General features: G+C 38.1%; 1 protein-coding gene across 5 annotated transcripts in view; it reads right to left on the bottom strand.

Moving 5' to 3' along the window:
• The window catches only part of LOC114655491 (methyl-CpG-binding domain protein 5-like), a 239,318-nt gene that overhangs the window by 101,721 nt on the left and 124,916 nt on the right, over positions 1 to 12,681 (bottom strand). For all 5 annotated transcript variants that reach the window (XM_051930543.1, XM_028806527.2, XM_051930544.1 and 2 more), the window contains one exon: positions 102 to 798. In XM_051930543.1, the coding sequence (XP_051786503.1) occupies positions 102 to 214 (113 nt within the window). In that variant the 5' untranslated portion in view covers positions 215 to 798. The remainder of the gene's footprint in view (positions 1 to 101; positions 799 to 12,681) is intronic.

Raw genomic sequence — 12,681 nt, 5'->3', positions numbered from 1 at the left:
AAACTTTATAAACTGTGTTTTGCAAAATATCACCGTAAATGAAACATCTTTCATAATGCATTCTGTTCTATAACTACAGGAATAGATTAAAAATCTCATACCTTATATAAACAACTCCACTGGGATCTAGTTTGCGTTGCCAACCAATTGGAACTTGTGCTGCAGGTGTGCTTCCTTCTTTGTCCCCTCCCTCATACTCCTTTCCACCATTCATTGTTTTATTTCTGCAAATGATGCTTCAAAATATATCAAACATCCATCAGTGTCCTGGGACTACATGACATCTTGGTCTTCCAAAAGAGGACCATACGGTACAGTTTACTGAAAAAAACTGTACAAAATTGTACATCAAGGATGGTCAGTTTGGAATCAAGTCTTTGCTATCCTCCATTCTCGTGTCCCTCTAATCACGAAGATTATTCCACACCATAGTCTTGAAAAAATAAACCCAAATGCCTCAGCAGATTCAGTAAAAACAAGGCTCCATGCTACATTTATTAAATTAGCTCTCTGCCATTCAAAATAAACATGACTCAGATTTAGATGTCTTTTGAGTCAGATGCAGAAAAAAATACTTAAGGCTGTTCTTTTGGGGAGAATTAATGTACTCCAACTTCAATGTAGCAGCCCAACGAATGTGCTTTTATGACCTCCATGTTATTAAAGTATTTCAAAGTCAGTAATTTCCTGTATTCTTTCCCCAAAGTGCCCCATCATCTTCCTTAACTTTTCAGTTTCCCGGTAAAATAACATGTATGCAGGTATGTCTTGCCATGTTGACATCTCATGACTTCTTACCTATAAAAGAAAAATAATTCAATTAAAAATGGCAGACAAAGCTCATCTAAAAGTGAAATAATGAAAAAAAGGTCTATAATGTGGAAAAAATGTAATGGTTAAAATACTGTAATGAAAAAACAGCAGTTACTGGACTTGGCACCTTTTTATGTAATTAATAGCAAAAGTAAAGGAAAGATAAAATGAATGAAGACGGTAATAAAAGATGTAAAACGTTCTGTTATACAGCTCTATGTATTTACAATGACCCTTTCAAAGGTTTCAAATTCAACAATGTCTTCAGGCAATCATTGAGTGTTTGTGTATATGTGTATATACACACACGCGTACATTCACATATACACATATATAGGTCTGAATCGCAATTTGATTATTTGGGTGATCACCTACCAGGTAATGCTTGTGGTCGGTTGGTCAGTCGGCAAACACCTCCCACGTCCTTTCAGTTGCAAGAAGCAGATCATAGGAATTTTAGAGTACCTGTTAAATAATACAAAGAGTACACAATATGCATTTTGCCCTAATTGGGGCTCTTCAGGTGTACGCACCCTTGCTTCTCCTTGTGGGGATCGAACCTCAGACGTCAGCACCTGAGGCGTTGCGCCACAGCAGCTGGTTCACTTACTTGACTGCTGATGAGCCCCAATTAGGGCGAAACACATGTTGTATACTCTTTGTATTATTTGACAGTTAGTCTATAATGTGCCTATGATCTGCTTCTTGCAAATGAGTGATAACCACCCAAATAATCATATTGCAATTCAGACCTATGGATGTAATACTCTGATCTACACTCTGTATTATTTGACAGGTACTCTATAACATGTATAGGTGCAAAGTGAATTACCACAGAAATGCAAATGATATGTAGCTTTATTTATCTATAGCGCCTGATGACCCTGACACTCTCAGCTTACTAGTCTTGCTTCTATTTGTTAATTGATGAGAAGGAAGGAAAAAGGAAAAAACAAAAGTCTTACTTGTTAGCAAAAATGGAAATAATGAGGATATTAGAAATAAACCTGATCCTTTAGCTTTAAAAGTTAGGAATAATCTTGGACTCTAACCTAACATTTAAATCAAATTTTAATAATAACACTAGACTGCATTTTTTCACAATACAAAGGTTAGAAAACTTATAGCAGAGAAATGAAAGAAATTAATTGATGCTTTTGTTTTTAGTCATCTATATTAGTGTAATGCACTCCTAATTGGGCTGGTGCAGTGGTAGAGCTGCTGCCTTGCTTTAAGGAGATCATGGGGGGTTCATGTACCGGGTCCTCCCCGCGTGGAGAGCTCTTTGAGTAGTGAGAAAAGTGCTATATAAATGTAAAGAAATATTATTATTATTATTATCTAAGAAAGAGATTAATCAGAAGCAATTAGTTCAGAATGCAGCAACAAGAATCTTAACAAAAATCTTTAAAAAAAAGAAACTCCAAGCTCATCTCTCCAATTTAAACACTGTTACACTGGTTGCTGTTTTCCTTTAGAATGGACTTTACCTATCTGCAGTATTTTAAAGCATTAAATAATCTTCCAACTTTCTATATCTTGGAATGCCTGCCCACCTACATTCCAAGCCATAACTTTAGCTCTTCTAACATTTGTCTGCTTATTATGTCAAAAGCTAAGCATTAAAAGTCGTGAGGCAGCCTTTTGCTGGTATGCACCAAAAATCTAAAGTACTTCACCAATAGAGACACGCCAGGCTAATACTGTGGAACATTTTAGAAGGCTGCTAAAAACCCACTTTTCTAATTTGGCATTTTCTTTGCTACATTTTAGTTGAACTCTTAATGGACTATATAGGCACAGAATGTAGCATATTCTTCAGGGATTTGCAAATTTTATTAATCTCTAGTTTCTCCGCTTTCTTTTCCAGTACTTCTGTGGTGGTGTTTTGCTTGAATGAGGCACTGTGCAGCCACCTGCAATGCACAAATGAAGGCGAGTGCCTGAGCTGTCCACAAGATCCTCTGCACCGAATCCTCAGGGACGAAGCCTGGAAACAATGACAAATAATTTAAGCACACTTATCTTAGGTAGAATGCCCAGTGGGGCTGGGCAGTCTTTTGGCCTTGAAACCCCTGAAGATTGTTTTTCTTCAGTTTAACTGTGTTTTTTTTCCCTTATTCTGTCCTTATCGTTGTAAACATCTGTAAAGACTTAAAATATGATAGTATATAAGGATACTACTTATCTTCTAACTATATATGTTATGTAAGCTTGTATTTATGTATTTATTTTGTTACTTATTTCTTATTAATCTTAAATAAGTAAATTTGTTTTTCTTTTCTTGTAACTATCTTTTTGACATCTTGTAAAGCAGTTGGAGCTGAATTCTTTGAATGAAAATGTGCTATAAAAATAAATGTTTTTGTCACATTTTGTTTATTAAATACTAGCTGAAATACCCAGCATTGCCCAGAAGGAAAATAAAGGTTTTTTTTTGTTTTTTTTTTAATTGTTTGAGAAAAACATAATTAAAAAAAAACCACAACTTTAAAAATAAAAATAAATTAACAAACAATGAAGACTCACTAACGTGCTTGTATTGTTTACCGAAGTGCTTTGTTATATACAATGTTTTTAGTTTTTCCATCTTTAGCCAATATATAAAGGTTCTTAGGACTTCCTACCCTTGAACATGCCACATAAAGTTGTCCATGTGAGAAACCGGCTGTGTCCAAATTGATTCCAGTAATTTTCAATGATTGTCCAAATGTTCTGAGCATCAAGTGGATGATAACAGACATACAAGACCGAATCTCCAATTAGTCTGTTCCAATTGAAATTCGTTTACAATCAATTAAAGGTTAAATATTTTACCTATATAAATAAATAAGTAAAATATCATAGCTATATTTGTTCAATACGTTACCTTTGATTTTGATCACTTAAATTATTTTTTTTGATTATGAACGTATTAAAAAAAATCCTTTTTCTTTTTTATGAAAAAATTGTAACAGCAACACGTTAGCTACAATGTTGCGAAACAAATGACATTTAGTTCATTAATGAATAATCAAAAATCGCAGAGACAGCTGTTGAAGCCTCAAAATAAATATACGATGTTTATGGTAGATAAAAATAAAATTGCTTACTTAAATATAATAGATAACCTATTTTAATCAAAACATAATTGTGAAATACGTTCAAAGTAGTACAAAAACAATAGGAAAAGAGATGCCTTTTTAAGGTTTTTTGACAGATTAATTTTTGTTTTGTGGTGCAGTAATAAGTTTTTACATGTAGAATTTTTGACGACATAAAAAAATTAAATTAATATTATTATTAGGTTGATTTAATTATTTTACCACTACACTATTGTTACAATACGAATAATGCAAGATGAAAATATAGTTAACAAAAACAAAGATTAAATGACAAACAAATAATACAGTAATCCCTCACTTATCGCGGGAGATAAGGCCAAGGCCGACCGCGATAACTGAATTTCCGCGAAGTAGGGACACCATATTTATTTAATTATTGAACGTGTATTTGGACGTTTTTAAACCCTCCCTGTATTATTTACAACCCACCCTTTACTCTATTAATAACAGGAGACAACTGCTAAGCAATATGAAATTGGTAGATAAGTTTACACTTACTGTATAGCGAAGTACACGTAGCTATATATGATGTGATAATGGTGATGAATATGCTGCGCAGTAAAAACATTGTGATCGGCAGTTGCTGCCGCTGCTTCTTTTTCACACACAGCACAGTGTAAAGTAAACCGCTTTTTATTAAAAGAATCAAAACAGTTGTCCAAAGTGCAGTAGAGCATTCAATAAATCTTTAAATAAATAATCCTTAAAACAGTTGTGAAGTGGAGGTTTAAAATACACAAGAATAACAATCCTTTAACACGAGGTTAAAACGTCAACAGAAAGCAGTCTTTAAAAACAGCGTCAGCGTCTGACCTGCTTCTCCCATGCGGGCTCTGCAACAGGCGAGACGCTCTTAATGCAGCTGACCTTCTCTACACTGTCCTGCTACAGCTGTTTGGCTCGCCTCACCGGTCATCCACCTTCCGGTCACTCTTGCCCTTCAGAATATTCTGCGAGAGCGACCACTGCTGCTACTCCTCGGGTGTTGGCCATACACCCAAGCTACCTGTATAGCTGCACACGCTCGCTCGCACCGACTTTCTCTCTCTCCACTGCTTCCTGCCTCCTCCTGCAACCTCCGTTTAATCTTTCCTTTTCCTCTTTTACTTCTCCTCTCCCCTTAACCGGCTCGCGCTTCTCTATATATGCGGGGAGGACATGGCAGCTGCAGCCCATTAGCCACAGGAACAATCATGGATGTGGGCAGTGTCCCACCTGTGCACTTAGGTGAGAAACGCCCACACTGCAGATCGCCCTGCGGCTCGCTACAGCTACCACGCCCCCTCGCTAAGCTGCGAGCGCGGCGATTATTTATTTCAAACAAAACGGCCTTTGCTGGAAGAGCTGTGGACCCATAACACCACAGAGATACTGTGGGATCTAGGCATCAGTCAAAGCACCAATCACAGGCCCGATTAGAAAGCGGGAAGCTGTGATTTGTCGTCTCCCTCCCATGTAACAATCACAGCCCGTGTTACAACGCACTTAGTCACCGAACTTGTTTTGTTGTTCTTAGACTAGGAAATACTACTACATGTACTATGTTTAAAAAACCGCGAAGTCGTGAATCCACGAAAAGTGAACCATGAAGTAGCGAGGGATTACTGTACTACGGATTTTTCATGATAAAACTGTCTGTTGCTTTTATGGAGCACACCAGAAATGTTCCGAGGGTCAACTGGATGAATTCATACATACAAGACCGCAAGATTGTTACAGTCTGCTTTATATATAAAATATATACATATATATATTTATCTATACTAATAAAAGGCAAAGCCCTCACTGACTGACTCACTGACTGACTGACTCACTCATCACTAATTCTCCAACTTCCCGTGTAGGTAGAAGGCTGAAATTTGGCAGGCTCATTCCTTACAGCTTACTTACAAATGTTAGGCAGGTTTCATTTCGAAATTCTACGCGTAATGGTCATAACTGGAACCTGTTTTTTGTCCATATATTCTAATGGAGGAGGCGGAGTCACGTATCGCGTCATCACGTATTACGCATCCTACGTAATCACGTGAACTGAAAACAAGGAAGAGATTTACAGCACGAGTCAAACGCGGGAACGAAGGTAAATGACGTTAATTGTTGAGTGTCTTTTAATACTGTGTAATTGTTGAGTGTCTTTTAATACTGTGTAAGCATACATATTAACAGATGTGCAATTAAACGTGTGCATTTACGGGGTGATTTCTCAGGCTTAAAGCTCGAAGTGATCACTCGAGTGAAGGCAGCTTCACAAAAAAACAGATCCTTAACAAAGTGTTATTGGTATATTTTCCCTCATCTTTAAAAGGTTTTCTTTTCTTCTTAATAAAACTTTAAAAGCAGTACTTCGCCGGTGCGAACCGCTGGGATTTGAGCGACTGACGCATACAGACATATTCATGAGTGCAGGTACTTCGGAAAGAAAGCACCGTGTAAACCTAAAGTTTACGGGGAGAACATTCAAACTCCACGCAGGGAAGTGAACCCGGGTCTCCTACCTGGCACCTTTCACTGTGCCACAATGCCGCCCGCATACAAACTTAAAAGGTTTAAATAAAACAGAAATATATACCTTTATTTTTACTTCCTTAACTTGTGGAGGGTGTATCCTGTAGCAAAGACCTAAGTTTTTTCATGAAAGCCCCTTTCAGTCAATAATCCTTAAAAACAGGTGTAAAGCTAAACTTGCAGCACCACTATTCAATTACACTTGCCTAACGCCTCTCCTAAGGGGACATACTGTGGGATCTAGGCATCAGTCAAAGCACCAATCACAGGCCCGATTAGAAAGCGGGAAGCTGTGATTTGTCGTCTCCCTCCCATGTAACAATCACAGCCCGTGTTACAACGCACTATGTATGTATGTATGTATATATGTATATATGAAGAGGATGGATGGATGGATGGATGTATATGTATGTGTATATATATATATATATATATATATATATATATATATATATATATATATATGTTGATATGTGTATATATATATGTGTATATATATGTTGATATGTATATTTACATAACCTCTTTAACACACTACTTCTCCGCTGCGAAGCGCGGGTATTTTGCTAGTATCTTTATATATAATACGGTGCCGTGGCTGTTCGTTTGGCTGTCCACGATTTTAAATCACCTGTTTGCACTACTGACCTGGAATTTGATACACATATATTACGTGACATCTACTATCTGCTTTCGGGGTGATGATTGACCTCCAAGGTTATTCCTCTTTTATTTTTATTTTATTTTATTGTAGAATCAACTTTCTGCAGAGGCCAGCAGGGCAGCCGTGCGGCACATGCATACGGGCGCTGTTCTCATCCCTACCGACCTTCGCTGTCACTTCCCCTACCTCTTCGTATCTTAAATCACTCTTGAGGCAGATTGAAGACTTATCGGTAAGTGCCAGCTTAAGTGAAAAATTAAAGAAAATGTACTAAGTAATTGCAAAAGAAACACTGAGTTAATCAGTTTTAACCCTAAAAGATGCAGACGAAAGAAGAGAAGAAGCGAGATGCTAGGGTGGAGAAAAGAAGAGCAGCTCAGGAAGTAGTGAGTGCATCAACCTCTAAGCAAACAAATGCTAAATGTACAGAGAAAGAGGATGAAAACTATGAATGCTCAAGTCAAGTGTATTCACTGCATGCTATCGTGCAGTGCGCTGTTACTGGTATATATGGCAGCTCAAGTCACAAAGACAGAATGAGTCCCAAAAATATTTGGGATGCCAACCCGGCTAACTCTATTTAATTTCAAAAGCAACAGGTGTGCGGTGGTGCTCAAGCATAAAGAATGCTGGGAGTCTCCTCCAGTTTGCCTTATGGTGGTCGTTCCGAGTGTCAACTGGATGATAACATGCATACAAGACCGCAAGATCATTCCCCCACCCTACCCAGAAGGGGGTGAGTTAGGGTTGATTTTACCCTACAGTATTTTTAGTTGACCAATGAGAAACATGTGTACCAAGTTTCATGAAAATTGCTCCAGCCATTCGGAAGTGATGCTGAAACATATAAACACACACAAACACATACATTGACTTTTATATATGTAGATACTTGCAACAGTGAGTCGTATTCAAAACTAATGTGATAACAGAAAGTAATTACATGTGCTAGCAGGGTAAAAAGAAAAAAGGTGTAATTAATGTGCTAATGTTAGTTGTTGGATGGGAAAGGTCTATGGCTAACTGAAGTTAAAAATTCTCAAACACAACATTTCTTGAAAGATATACTGTTGGCTACAAAGGCCCATTGATGAACAGAAAGTTATTGTGGCACATTGCCCATACATTATAGAGTCAAAGAAAGACTGAATCATTATGACTTGCAGATAATGCAGCCATGAGGTTTTTTTTAAGTGTTTTAATCCTGAGTACAAGGTTATTCACTGAACACATAACAATGTCAATGGCCATGGCTAGAGACTTCATCCCCACTTTCATTTATTTCTGCATAAGATAATGTTGATTGTGCTTTCACTTTGACAGTCACAGTCATTATATAAAACTTAGCTGCCAAAATTTAAAAGAGCAGGAGAAGTAAGTTACAGAGACAGGGGTTTATTACAAGCCCAAGCAGTTACAATCTCCACAACTCTGCCAGTGTCTCCCTGTTTTGCCATCATTTTGTAGGGGAATTAAAATATGAAAATCTAAAAAATATATAGTTGAAGTGTCATTTTTAATATTTTAAGAGTTTGAAAAGAGCTTTTGAAATTTTAAAATATGTCACAATTAAAATGGAACTTTCCTGGTAAATTTCCTTGAAGAATAAGCAGGACAAAATTAAATACAAAATAAGTCTACTGAGCCAAGTTGTTTCATGCATACAGACAGACAGGAGGTCATTTTTGCATTATACAGTATGCAAATACACATAAAAAATTAAAAGCAGTAAAACGGAGGAGATAAACAAGACAAACAACACATTACTTTAAAAGTCTCAAGTTCAGCCATTAAACTATAAAAACACACACACACACACTCAACACACAGAGAAAACAGTTTAACTTATCTCATCTTATATGGGACAAAAAGAAATGCATGCAGAATAATTAAGTTCAAGGCAATCAAAAAATAAAATGTACTTAAATCTATACTTATCTACATTTAAAACAATCACCTTACCAATTTAATGATTTTTGTTATCTTGAGTTTATTTTACAATAAACAGAAAACACTACAAGTGCTGTATTACTCTTATTAACAGTACTTTACTGGTTTTAAAAATGGAGTACAAATAGGCCTGTAAAGGCTCAATAGCTTTTACATACAGCAGGTACCAATTAAAGTGATGCAAAAATGTCATCATTTGATGTGTGTGAGTGATGCAGAGTCTGTGACTAACTTGTTCGATTTTCTTAAACATTGCATTTTTGAAAACTATACCCAATACAGTAGTTCCCAACAATTACCAAAGAAAAATAACTATTAATACAAAATGACCAATACTTGCATAAAATCAATATCAATATTACTGTATGAAAGGAGAAAAGCAAATTAAATAAGTTCCCCATTAAGCCATTAATATTAGTTAAAACAGTAATTTGTTGAAATTATATACTACTCAAAAAATTAAAGGAACACTTTTACAATCAGAGTAAAGCATCAAGTCAATGAAACATCTGGGCTATTGATCTGGTCAGTTAAGTAGCAGAGGGCGTTGTTAATTTCATTAACACCAAAGCAGCTGAAACTGATTAACAACAGGTGCACTAGAGGGGCAACAATGAGACGACCCCCAAAACATGAATGGTTTAACAGGTGGAGTCCACTGACATTTTTCCCTCCTCATCTTTTCTGACTGTTTTTCACTAGTTTAGAATTTGGCTACGGTCAGTGCTGCTACTGGTAGCATGAGGTGATACCTGGACACTACAAAGGTTGCACAGGTAGTCCAACTTCTCCAGGATGGCACATCAATATGTGCCATTGTCAGAAGGTTTGCTGTGTCTCCCAGCACAGTCTCAAGGGCATGGAGGAATTTCCAGGAGGCAGGCAGTTCCTCTAGGAGAGCAGGACAGGTCCGTAGAAAGTCCTTAATCAGCAGGACCGGTATCTGCTCCTTTGGGCAAAGAGGAACAGGATGAGCACTGCCAGAGCCCTACAATATGACCTCCAGCAGGCCACTGGTGTGAATGTCTTAGACCACACTATCAGAAACAGACTTGATGAGGGTGGCCTGAGGGTCCAATGTCCTCTAGTGGGCCCTGTGCTCACTGCCCGGCACCATGGAGCTCATTTGGCTTTTGCCATAGATACCAGAATTGGCAGGTCCACCACTGGCGCCCTGTGCTTTTTACAGATGAGAGCAGGTTCACCCTGACCACATGTGACAGACGTGAAAGGGTCCGGAGAAGCTGTGGAGAATGTTATGCTGCCTGTAACATTGTTCAGCATGACTGGTTTGGTGGTGGGTCAGTGATGGTCTGGGAAGGCATATCCATGGAGGTATGCACAGACCTCTACAGGCTAGACAATGGCACCTTGACTACCATTAGGTATCTGGATGAAATCCTTGGACCCATTGTCAGATTCCAGTGGCAACCTGTGAAGCTCTAGTGAACTCCATGCCCAAACGAGTTAAGGCAGTGCTGGAAAATAATGGTGGCCACACAAAATATTGACACTTTGGGCACAATTTGGACATTATTCACTTAGGGGTGTACTCACTTTTGTTGCCAGCAGTTTAGACATTAATGGCTGTGTGTTGAGTTATTTTGAGGGGACAGCAAATTTACACTGTTATACAAGCTGTACACTGACTACTTTACATTGTATCAAAGTGTCATATCTTCAGTGTTGTCCTGTGAAATGATATAATAAAATATTTACAAAAATGTGAGGGGTGTACTCACTTTTGTGAGATACTGTACATGCTCAATATGTACCCAACAGAACCTATTACCCACATTCAAACAAAACATTATCAATGTCATCAGTCTAATGGCCATTTTCCAAGTTTAGCCAGATTAGCATATTGTTCTTGAAATCTTTTTCTTCCACTCTCCATCACCCTAGGCATTCTTGGGGAAGAGACCCATTTTTTTTCCATATCATTCAACGCCACCTAAAACAACATTTTCTTTGGCCTCTTCTCTGGGTCTCAACCCCCTTCATACCCAGCCAAGTGTACCTTTTCACCCAATCATCCTCTGACTTTCATCATACATGCCCAAACCACCTTAGTCTATTTTTCTTGAGCACAACACCTACCACTTCTATAACAAGTCATTTGTTAAGAATGGGGATTGGTTAGGAATGGACAGTATGGTCAAAAATAAAATAAAATAAAATATTCTAATAGTTTGGCAGATACTGGTATAATTCAATTGTCAATATTTTTAAGACTGAAATATTTTGTAACAAATAACAGATTTAATAATAATTACTCTGTATGCCTAGAAAACACACTTGTGTTGGTATATGTTGTGCTAGACATTGTTTTGAAGATTTTAAGTGGAAAGATATGGCTAAATTACTTGTTCTCATCATGCTCTAATTTGCACAGGCAGGTCTCATAACCCTTGTTAATGCTCTGCTTCTTCCTCAGTTACTCAGGTCAAGTTACCATGGAGTAAACAACGTACAAGATAAAGCACTTCCTGTCCTCCATCAATCCCTCCTAATCCAATGTGGACTTGTGTGGACAGAAGGCAGTATCAACACACCAACAAGGCTGAACTACAGACCAGTCAGAGTAATATTCTTAAAGTGGTATGGTCACTTAATACACACTTTTCACAAACTTTTAAAATATAAACACATCAACATAAAATCACATTTCCAATTTTCTTTTGCATACACAGATTTGCACGTTGTGTGAAAGAATATGTTTTACATTTAAATGGGTTCACTAGATTTCCTATAATCTTTGGCATACCAGTATTTTTTTTTTTTAAATCCATACTACTCAGTGCACCTCTTGTTCTTAAATCATGTAAAATAGTTTTTTTTTAATAGTTTGTATTTATTTCTATAAGATGCTTACAGATGTAAAAGTTGTTTTTTTTTTTTTTTTTTACCTTTGATCATTATCACGTTTGTGATCCAATGGGACACTTACACTCTACCTGTGCAAGAAACTCGAAGTGTGTGGCCGGTGCTGTTCATTTGCAGCCATAACGCACTATCAACAAGACCAGCTACCAGTAACTTTCCGTGTACTACTAATATACCGGACAAATTAAAATCTTTGAAACTCAGAAGGTGAGGAAAGAGAGGTGGACTTTGAATATGGCTGAGACAGAGAAGTTTTAAGACACTGTAGAAGGGGCGCTATACAGGCGCCCGACCCGGCACAGAAGGACACAGAGGCACGTATAAAACAAGGACTTTTTATTTTCTTCTTCACCTGTGGGCACATGTCTTCCCAGTGACCCACAGGCAATACACAGTCCCAAAAGCACTCTTTCCACACAACAACAATCCTTTCTCTTCTCCCACCTTGGCACCACCACTCCTCCCAGGCAACCTCGTCCTCTTCCTCCCGATTCTGGCTCATGAGTGGTGGATGCTGGACTTTTTATAGCCCACCCGGAAGTGCTCCAGGTGCTTGATCACCTGTGGCTAATTGCACTTCTGAGTGGGGCTGCAGAGATATACAGGTGGGTTCCTGGCTTCATGCAGCACCCCCTGGCGGCCACCCCAGCTCCCCACAGGGTTGTGGAGAACTCCATCTCCCAGGAAACCCTGCGGGAAACTGAGGCACCATCGTCAGCCAGGGAGGCTGCCACCAAGCGTCCTGGGGGAGATAGTGAG

Source organism: Erpetoichthys calabaricus, chromosome 8, assembly GCF_900747795.2.
Source record: "Erpetoichthys calabaricus chromosome 8, fErpCal1.3, whole genome shotgun sequence".
Lineage (NCBI taxonomy): Eukaryota > Metazoa > Chordata > Cladistia > Polypteriformes > Polypteridae > Erpetoichthys > Erpetoichthys calabaricus.
This window is presented reverse-complemented; position numbering and strand designations above follow the sequence as displayed.